The sequence below is a fragment of the Hemitrygon akajei genome, chromosome 22, assembly GCF_048418815.1.
Source record: "Hemitrygon akajei chromosome 22, sHemAka1.3, whole genome shotgun sequence".
NCBI classification, from domain to species: domain Eukaryota; kingdom Metazoa; phylum Chordata; class Chondrichthyes; order Myliobatiformes; family Dasyatidae; genus Hemitrygon; species Hemitrygon akajei.
In genome coordinates, this window is record NC_133145.1 from 2,904,753 (window position 1) to 2,927,119 (window position 22,367).

Here is a 22,367-nt window from a genome sequence, read left to right on the forward strand (position 1 = left end):
GGCGATTCACGTTGAATTCCACAGGTTCCACGCTGGTAAAATGAGATAATAGTCGTCGAAGATCTTGTCTGTCAAGTCGTTACAAATCCACATATGAATTATCACCAAAAGCGACCCATCACAGGAATATCATCTTCGAGTGGTTACCACACAACATACCCAGGCAAGGGCTACAGAAATGGTCCCACAGGAGATTCCAAAATCCACTCCTATGGATTATACGAAGTGACAGTCACTTTTCCGTGATGCTCTGTGTGCCAGTGATCAACCCACCCTTGTGGCCATAGGAGAGTTCCAAGCCTCGGCTGTGACAAGCTGAAGTTTCCGGCTTCACCTGTCTCTGTCTCTCTCTCTGTGTCTCTCTCTCTCTCTCTCTCTCTCTCTCTCTCTCTCTCTCTCTCTCTCTCTCTCTCTCTCTCTCTCTCTCTGTGTCTGTCTCTCTCTGTCTCTCTCTCTCTCTCTCTGTCTCTCTGTCTCTCTCTCTGTCTCTCTCTGTCTCTCTCTCTCTGTCTCTCTTTCTCTCTGTCTCTCTCTCTCTGTCTCTCTCTCTCTCTCTGTCTCTGTCTCTCTGTCTCTCTCTCTGTCTCTCTCTCTGTCTCTCTGTCTCTCTCTCTCTGTCTCTCTGTCTGTCTGTCTCTCTCTCTCTCTGTTTAAGTCCACAGTCAGCAGTGTCAGCCTGTGACTGACGTCATAGTCCTGCCTCACTCAGACGCTCTTAAAGAAACAGTCCTAGTAAACGACCACTGGTTCGTAACAACATAATGTCATATTTACATTAACATTATATGAAAGAAAATTTCAGCGGTACAGCAGTGTTTGCAGGAGCATTTCAAATCCTGCACAGCTGAGCACCCTCACAACCTAGAGGGAACAGTGGCCGTCCATGCTGGCATAGACAAAATGGGTTGGCTGGCTCGTATTGTAAGGAGATATGGACCGAGCAGGTTGCTGAGCCCAGAGCCCAGGCCATTACTGGATACAGCTGCTACTGCTTTGGAGTCCTATTAGACCAGTTTCCAGCCAGTCTGCTGTCTGCTTTTATCGGACACAAGGACAGTAAAATCAAACCTGAAATGTAAATTAACCATGATCAAATGTTGAAAGAATATTAATGTTTCCAATAGTGGAGAGTCTAGGACCAGAGGCCACAGCCTCAGAATAGAACTATGTCCCTTTAGAAAACGTTGAAGAGGAATTTCTTTAGCTAGAGGGTGGCGAATCTGTGAAACTCATTGCCTCAGATGGATGTGGAGGCCAAGTCATTGGGTGTATTTAAAACAGGTTGATGGGTTCTTGATTAATGTGGATGTCAAGAAGAAAGCAGGAGAATTGGGTTGAGAAAAACAGATCAGCCATGATAGTGTAAAGGGGGTTTCTTCTTTTTTCTTTGTTACTGTGTATGTTAATCAAAATGGCTTCTTTGTTTTGTTAAAAGTAGGAATGCTTCTTTGTTGCGAGAGAGTGCTGGAAGCTTGTTTGGGTTAAAATTTACTGATAACAAGAATTGTATTCCTTTGTACTGTATCGTTATTAATCACTTAGTTATAGTAAGATTACTATAAATTGTACTCATTTAATCGCATATGGTGTACTGGCTGTTATTTGGTGAGGCGGGGACATCACACAGCATCCACACCGGCTGATTACCCAGTTTGGCGGGGCCGAAGGCTGCTCCCCCTAGACGAGAACGAGCTGAGCGAGCCTGAGGCGACCCATGGGGTTACATTGAGTATCCCGGATGAGCCCCCACAATGTAACCCCCTGGGTCGCCTCAGGCTCGCTCAGCTCGTTCTCGTCTAGGGGGAGCAGCCGTCGGCCCCGCCAAACTGGGTAATCAGCCGGTGTGGATGCTGTGTGATGTCCCCGCCTCACCAAATAACAGCCAGTACACCATATGCGATTAAATGAGTACAATTTATAAAGATTACTATAACTAAGTGATTAATTACGATACAGTATATATGAAGGAAAAGAAAATAAAGAAAAGGCGCCAAACTTATCAAAATCCAAACCACTTCGTGCACAACTGTTGGAGCTCAATTACTGAAGTCTTCTGGCCACCATTCGATCCCCTCCGAACTCCTCGACTCGCAGCTCAGGACCATCCGAAGTGGTCAACCAAGCACATCTATCTTCGTCTCCTCTCCTCAGGGTACCTCCTGGCCTTGGACTCCCGCTTGGGGTCCATTCCTCGCCCCGTTTACAGCATCGCGTCCTCTCTCTCTCACCCCCTCATGCTGATCTCCCCAAAAGCCCGCCAACAATAGCTTACAGACTCAGAAGAAAGAACAACATTAATCCCAATTGGTTTACAAAGGAATACAATTCTCGTTATCAGTAAATTTTAACCCAAACAAGCTTCCAGCACTCTCTCGCAACAAAGAAGCATTCCTGCTTTTAACAAAACAAAGAAGCCATTTTGATTAACATACACAGTAACAGAAAAAGAAGAAACCCCCTTTACAATTGAATGGCAGAGCAGACTCAATGGTCTAGGTGCCCTATTTCTGTTTCTATGCCTTTTGTTCCACGACTGGCCGCTATTCAACATGCTAAGGGTTTGGCCTGAGAATTTCAATCGTGTTCAGAAGCCTAAGATCTCAGGGCTCTGGAGATGGGCAGATTGAGGGTCGGTTTCACAGCCAGAGACTCGTGTGTCGTCAGGGAGGCCGGAAAATCTTTCACCGTGGGCCCGAAGACCCGAGGTCTTTGCAATCTTCGGACACAGAGTTAGAAAAAGCGACAAAACGGACTGTTAGCATCATAAACCAGTGGGTTGTTGTTATGTCTCCTGCTTGCTGTGAAAATGGAGGATACCTCCCTCTCCCTTGCCAGGGAGAGAGAGAGAACCTGTGGGTTGTCGAATGTCGGATGAAATGTGAAGCCTTTGGGGTAACTTTGGTCTGTGTCTTTGCTGTTGCTTAGGCTCCGTGACAGTACTGATGCGCTTTTTTTTGCTGGTGGGGGGAGGCGGGAATTGTTGCTTGCTCCCGCTTATGCACTGGAGGGGGGAGCTGGGGGGGACTTTGGGGTTCTCACTGCTTTTCATTCTTTGGGGCGCTTCTCTGTTTTCGTGGATGTTTGTTAAGAAAAAGCATTTCAGGATGTATATTGTATACATTTCTCTGACATTAAATTCAACCTTTGAACCTTTTGGTCTGGAATTGAGGTGACCAGCCTGGAGCTGCCTTGGTTCTGCCGTGTCTGATTTCCTGTCCCAGCTGGCAGTACAGAGAAACTTGCTGTGGTGACCTGAACTGCTTCATGTGTCCATTTCTCTAAACAGGTTGACTGCAAGGCACTGGTCTGCCCCCTAACCTTTAAAACCCAAAAGTACTACAACATCCTTAAGCAGATCTGTCCAGAGCTGGAGAAGGCCACGGCTGGGGATCTCAGGAGTAACAGGTAACACCACTCATTAACTCAAAGGACAAAGTATGGACATGTCACCATCTCCTGTCATTTTCTTGTGGGCATTCACAGTTAATACAAAGAAACACAATGGGATCAATGAAAATCTGCACACAAACAAAAATGGACAAACAACTGAAGTGCAAAAGAAGAGAAATGGTGCAATTACAAGTAAAAATAAATAATAATAATAATAATAAAATATTAAATAATATTGAGAACATGAGTTGTAGAGTTCTTGAAAGTGAGTCCACAGTTTGTGGATCAGTTTAGTGCTGAGGTGAGTGAAGTTATCTATGTTGGTTCAGGAGCCTGATGGCTTACAAGTAATAACTGTTCCTGAACTTGGTAGCGTGGGACCTAAGGCTCCTGTACCTCCTTCCCAATGGCAGCAGTGAGCAGAGAGCTTGGCCTGGATGGTGGGGATCCTTGATGATGGATGCTGCTTTCCTGTGGCAGCATTCCACGCAGATGTGTTCTATGGGTTTTCCTGTGAAGAACTGGGTTACCTCCACTACTTTTCCATTCATAGGTATTGGTGTTTTCATACCAGGCCATGATGCCCTCTACTGCACATCTATAGAAGTCTGTCAAATTTTTGATGATATTTCAAATCTGTGCAAACTTCTGGGAAAGTAGAGGCGCTGTTCTTCCTTCTTTGTGATGGTCCCAGGACAGGTCCTCTGATATGGTATTGCCATGTTACTGATCCTCTTCATCTTCAATCCCCTAATGAGCACTGGCTCACGGTCCTCGGGTTCACTCCTCTCTTAGCTCTGTGGTTTGGAGGATGTTGTTGTGGCACCATTCAACCAGATTTTCAGTTTCCCTCTATATGCTGATCCATCTCCATTTTTGATTTGGCCAACAATTGTGGTGGTGTCAGCAAACATGAATATGGCATTGGTACACACCGGGCAGTATTTACTTAGCATCAAGCGATTAGAGCAGAAAGCTTAAACATTCAGCCTTGTGCTGCATCTGTGCTGGTGGTGATTGTGGAGATTTCATTGTCAATGCAGGCTGATTGCAGTCTACAAGTGAGGACATCGAGGATTCAATTGCACAAGGAGACATCAAGGCCTAGATCTTGGTTCTTATAGATTAGTTTTGAGGGAGTGATGTTGTCAACTGCTGTGCTGTTGTCAAGCCAGAATGTCCGGATGTATGCATTTTCACTGTCCAGATATTCCAGGGCTGAGTGAAGAGGCAATACTGTTGTGTCAGTAGGCAAATTAGAGCAGATGATCCAGGTCTCTTCTCAGGCAGGAGTTGATATGTTTCATCATCAACATCTCAAGACACTTGATCACAGTGTGCTGCTGGACAAGGTCACTGAGGCAGGCCACCACACTTTTTTTGGGGCCTACTTGGAGCAGGTGGTTGCCTCAGACTGTGTCAGCAAACATTCCAGCCGGTTGATTAGTACAGGTCTTCAGTTCTCAGCCAGGTCCAAGCTGCCAAGTTGAACGTCGGTGCTGAAATCTGCAACTGAAGTCCAGTGTCTTTGTAGCAATTTGCACGGAGCTGGTGACAGCTGCTGATTCGAATGACCCCAGTTCGTTCCAGTGCCTCAGCTGGGGAGGAATAGGCCACAAAAGATGACTTATGACAGCACTGACCAAACTTTACTCCTGTAAAGGGTAGTAAGGTCAAGGTATCTGTGTGGGGCAGAGAGAGAACATCCTGTGATGGAGGAGCCAGACAGAAGGGCAGCAGTTTAACATTAAAGTGGGCAGAATGGATCAGACGATCAGGAGAGAGTGAGGCCTGAGTTCACATGGGAGTAGGCTACTGGTGAAGCAATCTGGTTAGTAAGTGAATGAGGGAGAAAACATGAAAAGGGAACTGGCCGGCTCTGCTACAGATAGAGGGAGCTACCTGAAGCTGTAGAGTTCAGTCCAAGGTTCAGAACCACTTACCACCTTAGAGCATTTTCCTGTGCAACCATGAGAGATACAAGATCTCTTCACTTCCCACCAGTCTTTCCAAGTGAAACAGCGATTAACGTGTGTATTTTCCAGTCCAATGTACCGCATTTGGCCTTCACCACGTAGTCTCCTCCACCAGAGAAACAAAGCCCAAGCTCAAGGACTAGTGCTAAACCTTCTGTTTTGGGCATGTTGTAGTGTTTCAGACTCAGTATTGATATCTGTAACTCCCTCTATGTCAAGACTGACTGGTTCTGCCATGGGTCAGTCATTAGTGATAGTGACTCCGTTTCTGGGGAATAGGCTGAAGCTGAGGTTTCTCCCATTTGCAGTGTCCTAGTCCTGAAAATACCTTCACATATCTCTGCATTGTCCTTTTTCCCACAATGTGGTTACCTTGGCATCTTTCCCACAATGGCAGTACCCGAGCTACAGTCCAATTTAAGCTCAGTTCCAGTGTAACCTGCTCATCTCTCTGTACAGGACAGCATCCCATATCTTTATTTGAAAGGGCAACACAGGAGGTGCCAGACATCCTGACTCTGGGCATTGTCCATGTGAGTGGGGAGAGGAAACTGATGGGAATGTAGGCATATCACTGTGTAACACTGTACACCATACTGGACCAGCTCAGAGGTGCAGAGTGTAGCTCCCAACACCAGACATCCTGACTCTGGGCATTGTCCATGTGAGTGGGGAGAGGAAACTGGTGGGAATGTAGGCATATCACTGTGTAACACTGTACACCATACTGGACCAGCTCAGAGGTGCAGAGTGTAGCTCCCAACACCAGACTTCCTGACTCTGGGCATTGTCCATGTGCTTGCACTTTGTGAATTTTCACCGCATCCCAAGCGACAATCGGCGTAGGTGAGTGGCAGAGCCTAGGGGAGAGGAAACTGACAGGAATGTAGGCATGTCACTGTGTAACACTGTACACCATACTGGACCAGCTCAGCAGGTCTACAGAGGTGAATAAGCACTTGGTATTTCAGGCTGAAGCTCTTCATCAGGGCTGGAAAGGGTTGCAGAAGCCAGAATGAGAAGATGGGTGAAGGGATAGGACCAGGTGATCGGTGAGACGAGGTGGGGGCTGTGATGGACAGTGGGGAAAACTGGTATTGACCTCAGAAGGACCTGCATCCCTCTTCCCCTCCACACCGTAACCTCCTCCCATTTTAAGTCTTTTCAACATCCCCGATGCTGACATGACCAGAATTAATTCCACCTGCCACTTTTCTGTCCAAGTGATCAAGCTCCTACACTAAACCCCATTTCATCTCCTCTCGGCCTCGAGCAGCCACCTTTCATTCCTACAAACAAGCTGGAGGAACTCAGCAGGTTGGGCAGGATCCGTTGAAATGAGCAGTCAACGTTTCGGGCCGAGACCCTTCGTCAGGACTGAAGAAGGAGGGGGCAGAGGCCCTATAAAGACGGTGGGGGGGAGGGTGGAATGTGCCAGGTGAAAAACCAATCAGAGGAAAGATCAAGGGGTGGGGGAGGGGAAGCAGGGAGGGGATAGGCAGGAGAGGTGAAGAAGGAATGTAAGGGGAAAGCACTATGGGTAGTAGAAGGAGGCAGAATCATGAGAGAGGTGATAGGCAGCTGGAGGAGGAGGCAGAGTGAAAGTTGACTGCTCGTTTCAACAGATGCAGCTGAGTTCCTCCAACTTGTTTGTACGTGTTGATTTCACCATAGCATCTGCAGTGTACTTCGTGTCCACCCTTTATTCCTATTCACCATGTCAGCTAATGGGATTGCAGGAGAGGAAACTCGTGTTACCCAGAAGGGGTTTCATTCAAAACAGGATACTGTATCCACCGACTGAGACTTGAAAGACCAGTGCCTGTTCCAGCCGTCCAGTGCCTGTTCCAGCCATCCAGTGCCTAATCCTAGCCATCCAGTGCCTATTCCTAGCCGTCCAGTGCCTAATCCCAGCTGCCCAGTGCCTATTCCAGCCATCCACTGTCTATTCCCAGCCGTCCAATGCCTATTCCCAGCCGTCCAGTGCCTATTCCCAGCCGTCCAGTGTCTATTCCCAGCTGCCCAATGCCTATTCCCAGCCACCCAGTGTCTATTCCCAGCCACCCAGTGTCTATTCCCAGCCGCCCAGTGTCTATTCCCAGCCGCCCAGTGTCTATTCCCAGCCGCCCAGTGCCTATTCCCAGCTGCCCAGTGTCAATTCCCAGCCGCCCAGTGTCTATTCCCAGCCGCCCAGTGTCTATTCCCAGCCGCCCAGTGTCAATTCCCAGCCGTCCAATGTTGATGCCATGGTAAATTCAGTCAGTGTTGGAGAATTGTGGTTTAGATGATGAATTTGCTTTGTGCTTGTTTAGACTCCCTGACCTCAGGTCAGTCATTATGATTGGAGACAAACTCCCTGGAACATTCAGCTTTAAGGAAGTGTTTGAAGCAGCTTCCAGCAGCCACCATGAGCAATTGTTAAACATGCAGAAGAAGATTTCCTTTGATGACCCAATAAACATCCTCTTTACTTCGGTAAGCCATCTTTATATTCATACTCTAAACTCGGCCAAAATGTTTAATAAAACTGACAGATAATGGAGGGACAGAGGGTCATTGGATTTCTGGTGGTTGAACAGGAAAGAGCGTCACTAAAGAACTTGTGATTTTAGGAATAGAACGTAGAAGAGCTTTTCTTCATTCATTCTGTGGTGTGGGCTTCACTCGCGAGACCGGTACATTGTTCTCATGTGGACTGAGAAAACGAGGCTGCTTTCTTGAACTGCAGTACTGAAAGATGCCACGGTCACAGATAGGCCGAGTGAGGATGACAAGACAGAGGTGTTAAGTTTGCAAAGTGATTGAATTTCACTTAACATCACATCAGGGCAAAGACTTAAGAAGTTTTTAGAATAGAGTATAGCTTGGTATAGAGAAATTCTTTCATACATTAAAACAAAATGGGAGAAGGAAGGGGGGATAATTATATCTGAGAAAGAATGGACAATAATCTGGAGGTATCAATGGAAGTGTACCAGTTCACAGAAATGGAGGGGGTTTGGATGGAAAAACTTGATAAGGTATTTTATTACACCCTCTCAGAAATCCCATTATAATAGTAACCTCCCTGTTTGCTGGAGAAATTGTGGAAGTCAAAATGCAAATCATTATCATATTTCCTGATGAAGGGTTTCGGCCCAAAACTTCGTCACTACCTCCTCCCATAGATGCTGTCTGGCCTGCTGAGTTCTGCCAGCATTTTGTGTTTTCATATTTTCTGGGATTGCCCTGTTATCAAAGACTATTGGAGTGGGATACACAATGCCCTACAAGACATCTTTAAATGTGAAACACCCTTAGAAAGTAAGACCATTTATTTTGGGTATATACCTCAAGAATGGTTGAAAAGAGTTAAATATTTAATAAATATACTGTTGGTGGCTGGTAAAAAGACCCTTACCAGGAAATGACTATCACAGGAGAGCCCAACTTTAAACACATGGATGGAAATTACAATGGACATTTACAAAATGGAGAAGATAACAGCATCTGTTAATCATAAGTTGGAACAATTTGATTCCTACTGGGAAGATGGTTTAACTACATAACACTTCACAGGCCTGATTTTATTCTCACAAATCAATGAATATGTTGTAAAAAAAGATCACTCCCTACTTGTACATCATTTTTTCCTTTCACTTGTTCTTTCTTTCTTCTCTTTTCTATAAGTGTATACCTCAGATAAATATTATGTGGAGATTTGTAGCATATATGATTATATGATATGTATGTACAATGTCTGAAATACATCTTATGGAAATGTTTATTTGATGATGAACCAATAAAAAATAAATTACAAAGAAAAAGGAATAGAGAAATTCTTCAGGAATGCTGTAATTGGAGGGATTGGCTGTCAACTTTGAAGGGTAAGGGATGAAAGTTTATTGAACAGTGAGGAAACAGTAATCCCACTGGGCTGCTTGGCTCCTGTATCTGTCCCTAGGAACTGCAAAATAATCTTCATGATACAGTAGCCCAGTTTAAATTCTCCTGAGTGACAGAGCCCCATTAGAATCCGCTGGGAGTCAGATTGGTTAGTCACCTTCTTTCTATTCGACTTGGGATCGAGGCTGCGTGGTTTGCGCATCACAAGGTGCCCCTGAGCTTCCTTCCTGAACCATTCTAGTGCTTCTGTGAAGGGAGTCACAGGATTTAGCTCAGAGCTAATGAAGCTGTGGAGATGGACAGATCTCCAAATCAGAATGGTGAATGACTCAGCGGTCATCTCGTGCATTTGTTCACTTCACTCTGTCTTTATCCTCACTGCAAGAGAATGAGCTCCCCAGGCCTCAGTGAAATGAGTGAGAACTGCCAGAAAATGGTACATTCCAGGATGTTTAAAAGTAGCTGTGTCCCTTTCATACAATTTCTCACCCCAGGATGTGTAAAGAGGGTTGCCTCAATAACACCTCAATCACTGGCCACTCTTAGTCTCAGTAACACCTCATCCACTGAATGTTGAGTGTCAGTAACACCTCACCCACTGGATGTTGAGTGTCAGTAACATCTCACCCACTGGATGTTCAGCCTCAGTAACACCTCACCCACTGGATGTTGAGTCTCAGGAACACCTCACCCACTGGATGTTGAGTCTCAGTAACACCTCACCCACTGGATGGTGAGTCTCAGTAACACCTCACCCACTGGATGTTGAGTCTCAGTAACCTCACCCACTGGATGTTGAGTCTCAGTAACACCTCACCCACTGGATGTTGAGTGTCAGTAACATATCACCCACTGGATGTTGAGTCTCAGTAACATCTCACCCACTGGATGTTGAGCCTCAGTAATATCTCACCCACTGGATGTTGAGTCTCAGTAACACCTCACCCACTGGATGTTGAGTCTCAGTAACACCTCACCCTCTGGCTGTCCAGCCTCAGTAACACCTCACCCACTGGATGTTCAGCCTCAGTAATATCTCACCCACTGGATGTTGAGTCTCAGTAACACCTCACCCACTGGATGTTGAGTCTCAGTAACACCTCATCCACTGGATGTTCACCCTCAGTAACATCTCACCCACTGGATGTTGAGTCTCAGTAACACCTCATCCACTAGATGTTCAGTCTCAGTAACACCTCAACCACTGGATGTAGAGTTTCAGGAACACCTCATCCACTGGATGTTCAGCCTCAGTAACACCTCAACCACTGGATGTAGAGTTTCAGGAACACCTCATCCACTGGATGTTCAGTCTCAGTAACACCTCACCCACTGGATGTTGAGTCTCAGTAACACCTCATCCACTGGATGTTGAGTCTCAGTAACACCTCACCCTCTGGCTGTTCAGCCTCAGTAACGCCTCGTCCACTGGATGTTCAGCCTCAGTAACACCTCAACCACTGGATGTAGAGTTTCAGGAACACCTCATCCACTGGATGTTCAGTCTCAGTAACACCTCGCCCTCTGGCTGTTCAGCCTCAGTAACACTTCAACCACTGGATGTTGAGTCTCAGTCACACCTCACCCTCTGGCTGTTCAGCCTCAGTAACAACTCATACACTGGATGTTCAGTCTCAGTAACATCTCATCCACTGGATGTTCAGCCTCAGTAACACCTCACCCACTGGATGTTCAGCCTCAGTAACACCTCATCCACTGGATGTTCAGCCTCAGTAACACCTCATCCACTGGATGTTGAGTCTCAGTAACACCTCACCCTCTGGCTGTTCAGCCTCAGTAACACCTCATCCACTGGATGTTCAGCCTCAGTAACACCTCACCCACTGGATGTTCAGCCTCAGTAACACCTCATCCACTGGATGTTCACCCTCAGTAACACCTCACTCACTGGATGTTGAGTCTCAGTAACACCTCATCCACTGGACGTTCAGTCTCAGTAACACCTCACCAACTGGATGTTCAGTCTCAGTAACATCTCACCCTCTGGCTGTTCAGCCTCAGTAACAACTCATACACTGGATGTTCAGTCTCAGTAACACCTCATCCACTGGATGTTCAGCCTCAGTAATATCTCACCCACTGGATGTTGAGTCTCAGTAACACCTCACCCACTGGATGTTGAGTCTCAGTAACACCTCATCCACTGGATGTTCACCCTCAGTAACATCTCACCCACTGGATGTTGAGTCTCAGTAACACCTCATCCACTAGATGTTCAGTCTCAGTAACACCTCAACCACTGGATGTAGAGTTTCAGGAACACCTCATCCACTGGATGTTCAGCCTCAGTAACACCTCAACCACTGGATGTAGAGTTTCAGGAACACCTCATCCACTGGATGTTCAGTCTCAGTAACACCTCACCCACTGGATGTTGAGTCTCAGTAACACCTCATCCACTGGATGTTGAGTCTCAGTAACACCTCACCCTCTGGCTGTTCAGCCTCAGTAACGCCTCGTCCACTGGATGTTCAGCCTCAGTAACACCTCAACCACTGGATGTAGAGTTTCAGGAACACCTCATCCACTGGATGTTCAGTCTCAGTAACACCTCGCCCTCTGGCTGTTCAGCCTCAGTAACACTTCAACCACTGGATGTTGAGTCTCAGTCACACCTCACCCTCTGGCTGTTCAGCCTCAGTAACAACTCATACACTGGATGTTCAGTCTCAGTAACATCTCATCCACTGGATGTTCAGCCTCAGTAACACCTCACCCACTGGATGTTCAGCCTCAGTAACACCTCATCCACTGGATGTTCAGCCTCAGTAACACCTCATCCACTGGATGTTGAGTCTCAGTAACACCTCACCCTCTGGCTGTTCAGCCTCAGTAACACCTCATCCACTGGATGTTCAGCCTCAGTAACACCTCACCCACTGGATGTTCAGCCTCAGTAACACCTCATCCACTGGATGTTCACCCTCAGTAACACCTCACTCACTGGATGTTGAGTCTCAGTAACACCTCATCCACTGGACGTTCAGTCTCAGTAACACCTCACCAACTGGATGTTCAGTCTCAGTAACATCTCACCCTCTGGCTGTTCAGCCTCAGTAACAACTCATACACTGGATGTTCAGTCTCAGTAACACCTCATCCACTGGATGTTCAGCCTCAGTAACACCTCACCCACTGGATGTTCAGCCTCAGTAACACCTCATCCACTGGATGTTCAGCCTCAGTAACACCTCATCCACTGGATGTTGAGTCTCAGTAACACCTCACCCTCTGCCTGTTCAGCCTCAGTAACACCTCACCCACTGGATGTTCAGCCTCAGTAACACCTCAACCACTGGATGTTCAGCCTCAGTAACACCTCATCCACTGGATGTTGAGTCTCAGTAACACCTCACCCACTGACTATTATGGCCATGAGCTAAATTTTATCCACTGACTGTTCCTGCACTGACCATCTGCTGCCTGCTCTCACAATGAGTGAACCCTCACCTTCTGCCCACTCTACACTGTGACCTCTCACCCTCTGGGTGCCTTTACACTGATTTGATCCCTCATTCTCTGGCCACTCTTACACTGAGTGACCCCTCACCCTTTGGCCACTCTTACACTGAGTAACCCCCCACCCTCTGGCCAGTCTTACACTGTGTCCCCTCACCCTCTGGCCGCTCTTACACTGACTGACCCCTCACCCTCTGGCCAGTCTTACAGTGAGTGACCCCTCACCCTCTGGCCGCACTTACACTGAGTGACCCCTCACCCTCTGGCCAGTCTTACACTGTGACCCCTCACCCTCTGGCAGCACTTACACTGACAGGCCCCTCACCCTCTGGCCGCTCTTACACTGAGTGACACCTCACCCTCTTGCCAGTCTTACGATGAGTGACCCCTCACCCTCTGGCTGCTCTTACACTGTGACCCCTCACCCTTTGGCCACTCTTACAGTGAGTGGCCCCTCACCCTCTGGCCGCTCTTACACTGTGACCCCTCACCCTCTGGCCAGTCTTACAGTGAGTGACCCCTCACACTCTGGCTGCTCTTACACTGAGTGACCCCTCACCCTCTGGCCGCTCTTACACTGAGTGACCCCTCACCCTTTGGCCGCTCTTAAAGAGAGTGACCCCTCACCCTCTGGCCAGTCTTACAGTGAGTGACCCCTCACCCTCTGGCTGCTCTTACTCTGTGGCCCCTCACCCTCTGGCCGCTCTTACACCGAGTGACCCCTCACCCTATGGCCGCACTTACACTGAGTGACCCCTCACCCTCTGGCCAGTCTTACACTGAGTGACCCCTCACCCTCTGGCCAGTCTTACACTGAGTGACCCCTCACCCTCTGGCCGCTCTTACACTGAGTGACCCCTCACCCTCTGGCCAGTCTTACAGTGAGTGACCCCTCACCCTCTGGCCAGTCTTACAGTGAGTGACCCCTCACCCTCTGACCGCTCTTACACTGAGTGACCCCTCACCCTCTAGCCGCTCTTACACTGAGTGACCCCTCACCCTTTGGCCGCTCTTACAATGAGTGACCCCTCATCCTCTGGCCAGTCTTACAGTGAGTGACCGCTCACCCTCTGGCCACTGTTACACTGAGTGACCCCTCACCCTCTGGCCAGTCTTACACTGAGTGACCCCTCACCCTCTGGCCGCTCTTACACTGAGTGATCCCTCACCCTCTGGCCAGTCTTACAGTGAGTGACCCCTCACCCTCTGGCCAGTCTTACAGTGAGTGACCCCTCAACCTCTGGCCGCTCTTACACTGAGTGACCCCTCACCCTCTGGCCAGTCTTACACTGAGTGACCCCTCACCCTTTGGCCACACTTACACTGAGTGACCCCTCACCCTCTGGCCACTCTTACAGTGAGTGACCCCTCATCCTCTGCCCACTCTTACACTGAGCGACCCCTCACCCTCTGGCCACTCTTACACTGAGTGACCCCTCACCCTCTGGCCAGTCTTACAGTGAGTGACCCCTCACCCTCTGGCCGCTCTTACACTGAGTGACCCCTCACCCTCTGGCCAGTCTTACAGTGAGTGACCCCTCACCCTCTGCCCGCACTTACACTGAGTGACCCCTCACCCTCTGGCTTGTCTTACAGTGAGTGACCCCTCACCCTCTGGCCAGTCTTACACTGAGTGACCCCTCACCCTCTGGCCAGTCTTACAGTGAGTGACCCCTCACCCTCTGGCCACTCTTACACTGAGTGACCCCTCACCCTCTGGCCGCTGTTACACTGAGTGACCCCTCACCCTCTGACCGGTCTTACACTGAGTGAACCCTCACCCTCTGGCCAGTCTTACAGTGAGTGACCCCTCAAACTCTGGCTCTCTTTCACTGAGTGACCCCTCACCCACTGACCGCTCTTACACAGAGTGACCCCTCACCCTCTGGCCAGTCTTATAGTGAGTGACCCCTCAACCTCTGGCCAGTCTTACAGTGAGTGACCACTCACCCTCTGGCCACTCTTACACTGAGTGACCCCTCACCCTCTGGCCAGACTTACAGTGAGTGACCCCTCACCCTCTGGATGCTGTTACACTGAGTGACCCCTCACCCTCTGGCCAGTCTTACACTGAGTGACCCCTCACCCTCTGGCCACTCTTACACTGAGTGACCCCTCACCCTCTGGCCGCTGTTACACTGAGTGTCCCCTCACCCTCTGGCCAGTCTTACAGTGAGTGACCCCTCACCCTCTGGCCGCACTTACACTGAGTGACCCCTCACCCTCTGGCCAGTCTTACACTGAGTGACCCCTCACCCTCTGGCCACTCTTACACTGAGTGTCCCCTCACCCTCTGACCAGTCTTACACTGAGTGACCCCTCACCCTATGGCCGCACTTACACTGTGACCCCTCACCCTCTGGCCAGTCTTACACTGAGTGACCCCTCACCCTCTGGCCGCTCTTACACTGAGTGACCCCTCACCCTCTGGCCAGTCTTACAGTGAGTGACCCCTCACCCTCTGGCCAGTCTTACAGTGAGTGACCCCTCAACCTCTGGCTCTCATACACTGAGTGACCCCTCACCCTCTGACCGCTCTTACACTGAGTGACCCCTCACCCTCTGGCCAGTCTTAAAGTGATTGACCCCTCACCCTCTGGCCGCTCTTACACTGAGTGACCCCTCACCCTTTGGCCGCTCTTACACTGAGTAACCCCTCACCCTCTGGCCAGTCTTACAGTGAGTGACCCCTCACCCTCTGGATGCTGTTACACTGAGTGACCCCTCACCCTCAAGCCACTCTTACAGTGATAGGCCCCTCACCCTCTGGCCGCTCTTACACAGAGTGACCCCTCACCCTCTGGCCACTCTTACAGTGAGTGGCCCCTCACCCTCTGGCCAGTCTTACACTGAGTGACCCCTCAGCCTCTGGCCACTCTTACACTGAGTGACCCCTCACCCTCTGGATGCTGTTACACTGAGTGACCCCTCACCCTCTGGCCACTCTTACAGTGAGTGACCCCTCACCCTCTGGCCACTCTTACAGTGAGTGGCCCCTCACCCTCTGGCCACTCTTACACTGAGTGACCCCTCACCCTCTGGCCACTCTTACACTGAGTGACCCCTCACCCTCTGGATGCTGTTACACTGAGTGACCCCTCACCCTCTGGCCAGTCTTACAGTGTGACCCCTCACCCTCTGGCCGCACTTACACTGACAGGCCCCTCACCCTCTGGCCGCTCTTACACTGAGTGACACCTCACCCTCTTGCCAGTCTTACGATGAGTGACCCCTCACCCTCTGGCTGCTCTTACACTGTGACCCCTCACCCTTTGGCCACTCTTACAGTGAGTGGCCCCTCACCCTCTGGCCGCTCTTACACTGTGACCCCTCACCCTCTGGCCAGTCTTACAGTGAGTGACCCCTCACACTCTGGCTGCTCTTACACTGAGTGACCCCTCACCCTCTGGCCGCTCTTACACTGAGTGACCCCTCACCCTTTGGCCGCTCTTAAAGAGAGTGACCCCTCACCCTCTGGCCAGTCTTACAGTGAGTGACCCCTCACCCTCTGGCTGCTCTTACTCTGTGGCCCCTCACCCTCTGGCCAGTCTTACACTGAGTGACCCCTCACCCTCTGGCCAGTCTTACACCGAGTGACCCTTCACCCTCTGGCCGCTCTTACACCGAGTGACCCCTCACCCTATGGCCGCACTTACACTGAGTGACCCCTCACCCTCTGGCCAGTCTTACACTGAGTGACCCCTCACCCTCTGGCCGCTCTTACACTGAGTGACCCCTCACCCTCTGGCCAGTCTTACAGTGAGTGACCCCTCACCCTCTGGCCAGTCTTACATTGAGTGACCCCTCACCCTCTGACCGCTCTTACACTGAGTGACCCCTCACCCTCTGGCCAGTCTTAAAGTGATTGACCCCTCACCTTCTGGCCGCTCTTACACTGAGTGACCCCTCACCCTTTGGCCGCTCTTACAATGAGTGACCCCTCACCCTCTGGCCAGTCTTACAGTGAGTGACCGCTCACCCTCTGGCCACTGTTACACTGAGTGACCCCTCACCCTCTGGCCAGTCTTACACTGAGTGACCCCTCACCCTCTGGCCGCTCTTACACTGAGTGATCCCTCACCCTCTGGCCAGTCTTACAGTGAGTGACCCCTCACCCTCTGGCCAGTCTTACAGTGAGTGACCCCTCAACCTCTGGCCACTCTTACACTGAGTGACCCCTCACCCTCTGGCCAGTCTTACACTGAGTGACCCCTCACCCTTTGGCCACACTTACACTGAGTGACCCCTCACCCTCTGGCCACTCTTACAGTGAGTGACCCCTCATCCTCTGCCCACTCTTACACTGAGCGACCCCTCACCCTCTGGCCACTCTTACACTGAGTGACCCCTCACCCTCTGGCCAGTCTTACAGTGAGTGACCCCTCACCCTCTGGCCGCTCTTACACTGAGTGACCCCTCACCCTCTGGCCAGTCTTACAGTGAGTGACCCCTAACCCTCTGGCCGCACTTACACTGAGTGACCCCTCACCCTCTGGCTTGTCTTACAGTGAGTGACCCCTCACCCTCTGGCCAGTCTTACACTGAGTGACCCCTCACCCTCTGGCCAGTCTTACAGTGAGTGACCCCTCACCCTCTGGCCACTCTTACACTGAGTGACCCCTCACCCTCTGGCCGCTGTTACACTGAGTGACCCCTCACCCTCTGACCGGTCTTACACTGAGTGAACCCTCACCCTCTGGCCAGTCTTACAGTGAGTGAACCCTCAAACTCTGGCTCTCTTTCACTGAGTGACCACTCACCCACTGACCGCTCTTACACAGAGTGACCCCTCACCCTCTGGCCAGTCTTATAGTGAGTGACCCCTCAACCTCTGGCCAGTCTTACAGTGAGTGACCACTCACCCTCTGGCCACTCTTACACTGAGTGACCCCTCACCCTCTGGCCAGACTTACAGTGAGTGACCCCTCACCCTCTGGATGCTGTTACACTGAGTGACCCCTCACCCTCTGGCCAGTCTTACACTGAGTGACCCCTCACCCTCTGGCCACTCTTACACTGAGTGTCCCCTCACCCTCTGACCAGTCTTACACTGAGTGACCCCTCACCCTATGGCCGCACTTACACTGTGACCCCTCACCCTCTGGCCAGTCTTACACTGAGTGACCCCTCACCCTCTGGCCGCTCTTACACTGAGTGACCCCTCACCCTCTGGCCAGTCTTACAGTGAGTGACCCCTCACCCTCTGGCCAGTCTTACAGTGAGTGACCCCTCAACCTCTGGCTCTCATACACTGAGTGACCCCTCACCCTCTGACCGCTCTTACACTGAGTGACCCCTCACCCTCTGGCCAGTCTTAAAGTGATTGACCCCTCACCCTCTGGCCGCTCTTACACTGAGTGACCCCTCACCCTTTGGCCGCTCTTACACTGAGTAACCCCTCACCCTCTGGCCAGTCTTACAGTGAGTGACCCCTCACCCTCTGGATGCTGTTACACTGAGTGACCCCTCACCCTCAAGCCACTCTTACAGTGATAGGCCCCTCACCCTCTGGCCGCTCTTACACAGAGTGACCCCTCACCCTCTGGCCACTCTTACAGTGAGTGACCCCTCACCCTCTGGCCACTCTTACAGTGAGTGGCCCCTCACCCTCTGGCCACTCTTACACTGAGTGACCCCTCACCCTCTGGCCACTCTTACACTGAGTGACCCCTCACCCTCTGGATGCTGTTACACTGAGTGACCCCTCACTCTCTGGCCGGTCTTACAGTGAGTGACCCCTCACCCTCTGGCCAGTCTTACACCGAGTGACCCCTCACCCTCTGGCCACTCTTACACTGAGTGACGCCTCACCCTCTGGCCGCACTTACACTGAGTGACCCCTCACCCTCTGGCTTGTCTTACAGTGAGTGACCCCTCACCCTCTGGCCAGTCTTACACTGAGTGACCCCTCACCCTCTGACCGCTCATACACTGAGTGACCCCTCACCCTCTGGCCAGTCTTACAGTGAGTGACCCCTCACCCTCTGGCCACTCTTACACTGAGTGACCCCTCACCCTCTGGCCAGTCTTACAGTGAGTGCCCCCTCACCCTCTGGCCGCTCATACACTGAGTGACCCCTCACCCTCTGGCCAGTCTTACAGTGAGTGACCCCTCACCCTCTGGCCACTCTTACACTGAGTGACCCCTCACCCTCTGGCCGCACTTACACTGACAGACCCCTCACCCTCTGGCCGCTCTTACACTGAGTGACCCCTCACCCTCTGGCCAGTCTTACAGTGAGTGACCCCTCACCCTCTGGCCACTCTTACACTGAGTGACCCCTCACCCTCTGGCCGCACTTACACTGACAGACCCCTCACCCTCTGGCCGCTCTTACACTGAGTGACCCCTCACCCTCTGACCGCTCTTACACTGAGTGACCCCTCACCCTCTGGCCAGTCTTACAGTGAGTGACCGCTGAACCTCTGGCTCTCTTAAACTGTGTGACCCCTCACCCTCTGGCCGCTCTTACACTGAGTGACCCCTCACCCTCTGGCCAGTCTTACACTGAGTGACCCCTCAGCCTCTGGCCAGTCTTACAGTGAGTGACCGCTCACGCTCTGGCCACTGTTACACTGAGTGACCCCTCACCCTCTGGCCACTCTTACAGTGATTGGCCCCTCACCCTCTGGCCGCTCTTACACAGAGTGACCCCTCACCCTCTGGCCACTCTTACAGTGAGTGGCCCCTCACCCTCTGGCCACTCTTACACTGAGTGACCCCTCACCCTCTGGATGCTGTTACACTGAGTGACCCCTCACCCTCTGGCCACTCTTACAGTGAGTGACCCCTCACCCTCTGGCCATTCTTACACTGAGTGACCCTCAACCTCTGGCTCTCTTACACTGAGTGACCCCTCACCCTCTGACCGCTCTTACACTGAGTGACCCCTCACCCTCTGGCCAGTCTTACAGTGAGTGACCCCTCAACCTCTGGCTCTATTACACTGAGTGACCCCTCACCCTCTGACTGCTCTTACACTGTGTGACCCCTCACCCTCTGGCCGCTCTTACACTGAGTGACCCCTCACCCTTTGGCCACTCTTACACTGAGTGACCCCTCACCCTCTGGCCAGGCTTACAGTGAGTGACCTCTCACCCTCTGGATGCTGTTACACTGAGTGACCCCTCACCCTCTGGCCAGTCTTACAGTGAGTGACCCCTCACCCTCTGGCCGCTCATACACTGAGTGACCCCTCACCCTCTGGCCAGTCTTACAGTGAGTGACCCCTCACCCTCTGGCCACTCTTACACTGAGTGACCCCTCACCCTCTAGCCAGTCTTACACTGAGTGACCCCTCACCCTCTGGCCACTCTTACACTGAGTGACCCCTCACCCTCTAGCCAGTATTACACTGAGTGACCCCTCACCCTCTGGCCACTCTTACACTGAGTGACCCCTCACCCTCTGGCCGCACTTAAACTGACACACCCCTCACCCTCTGGCCGCTCTTACACTGAGTGACCCCTCACCCTCTGGCCGCACTTACACTGAGTGACCCCTCACCCTCTGGCCGCACTTACACTGACAGACCCCTCACCCTCTGTCCGCTCTTACACTGAGTGACCCCTCACCCTCTGGCCGCACTTACACTGACAGACCCCTCACCCTCTGGCCGCTCTTACACTGAGTGACCCCTCACCCTCTGGCCGCACTTACACTGAGTTACCCCTCACCCTCTGGCCGCACTTACACTGACATACCCCTCACCCTCTGTCCGCTCTTACACTGAGTGACCCCTCACCCTCTGGCCACTCTTATACTGAGTGACCCCTCACCCTCTGGCCACTCTTACACTGAGTGACCCCTCACCCTCTGGCCAGTCTTACAGTGAGTGACCCCTCACCCTCTGGCCACTCTTACACTGAGTGACCCCTCACCCTCTGGCCAGTCTTACACTGAGTGACCCCTCACCCTCTGTCCGCTCTTACACTGAGTGACCCCTAACCCTCTGACCGCTCTTACACTGTGACCCCTCACCCTCTGTCCAGTCTTACAGTGAGTGACCCCTCAACCTCTGGCTCTCTTACACTGTGTGACCCCTCACCCTCTGGCCGCTCTTACACTGAGTGACCCCTCACCCTCTGGCCAGTCTTACACTGAGTGACCCATCACCCTCTGGCCAGTCTTACAGTGAGTGACCGCTCACGCTCTGGCCACTGTTACACTGAGTGACCCCTCACCCTCTGGCCAGTCTTACAGTGAGTGACCCCTCACCCTCTGGATGCTGTTACACTGAGTGACCCCTCACCCTCTGGCCACTCTTACAGTGATTGGCCCCTCACCCTCTGGCCGCTCTTACACAGAGTGACCCCTCACCCTCTGGCCACTCTTACAGTGAGTGGCCCCTCACCCTCTGGCCACTCTTACACTGAGTGACCCCTCACCCTCTGGCCACTCTTACACTGAGTGACCCCTCACCCTCTGGATGCTGTTACACTGAGTGACCCCTCACCCTCTGGCCACTCTTACAGTGAGTGACCCCTCACCCTCTGGCCACTCTTACACTGAGTGACCCCTCACCCTCTGGCCGCTGTTACACTGAGTGACCCCTCACCCTCTGACCGCTCTTACACTGAGTGACCCCTCACCCTCTGGCCAGTCTTACAGTGAGTGACCCCTCAACCTCTGGCTCTCTTACACTGAGTGACCCCTCACCCTCTGACCGCTCTTACACTGAGTGACCCCTCACTCTCTGGCCAGTCTTACAGTGAGTGACCCCTCAACCTCTGGCTCTCTTACACTGAGTGACCCCTCACCCTCTGACCGATCTTACACTGAGTGACCCCTCACCCTCTGGCCAGTCTTACAGTGAGTGACCACTCAACCTCTGGCTCTCTTACACTGTGTGACCCCTCATCCTCTGGCCGCTCTTACACTGAGTGACCCCTCACCCTCTGGCCAGTCTTACAGTGAGTGACCTCTCACCCTCTGGATGCTGTTACACTGAGTGACACCTCACCCTCTGGCCAGTCACACTGAGTGACCCCTCACCCTCTGGCCAGTCTTACAGTGAGTGACCCCTCACCCTCTGGCCGCTGATACACTGTGTGACCCCTCACCCTCTGGCCAGTCTTACAGTGAGTGACCCCTCACCCTCTGGCCACTCTTACACTGAGTGACCCCTCACCCTCTGGCCGCACTTACACTGACAGACCCCTCACCCTCTGGCCGCTCTTACACTGAGTGACCCCTCACCCTCTGGCCGCACTTACACTGAGTGACCCCTCACCCTCTGGCCGCACTTACACTGACAGACCCCTCACCCTCTGTCCGCTCTTACACTGAGTGACCCCTCACCCTCTGGCCGCAATTACACTGACAGACCCCTCACCCTCTGTCCGCTCTTACACTGAGTGACCCCTCACCCTCTGGCCACTCTTACACTGCGTGACCCCTCACCCTCTGGGCAGTCTTACAGTGAGTGACCCCTCAACCTCTGGCCACTCTTACACTGAGTGACCCCTCACCCTCTGGCCAGTCTTACACTGAGTGACCCCTCACCCTCTGGCTGCTCTTACACTGATTGACCCCTCACCCTCTGGCTGCTCTTACACTGAGTGACCCCTCACCCTCTGGCCAGTCTTACACTGAGTGACCCCTCACCCTCTGTCCGCTCTTACACTGAGTGACCC

At 51.8% G+C, this 22,367-nt stretch overlaps 1 protein-coding gene across 1 annotated transcript in view; it reads left to right on the forward strand.

The window, feature by feature from the left end:
• Window positions 1-22,367, forward strand: part of acsf2 (acyl-CoA synthetase family member 2) — a 527,858-nt gene that overhangs the window by 118,406 nt on the left and 387,085 nt on the right. Inside the window, 2 exon segments of the mRNA XM_073026612.1 lie at window positions 3,287-3,405; window positions 7,679-7,841. Coding sequence (XP_072882713.1) covers window positions 3,287-3,405; window positions 7,679-7,841 — 282 coding nt within the window.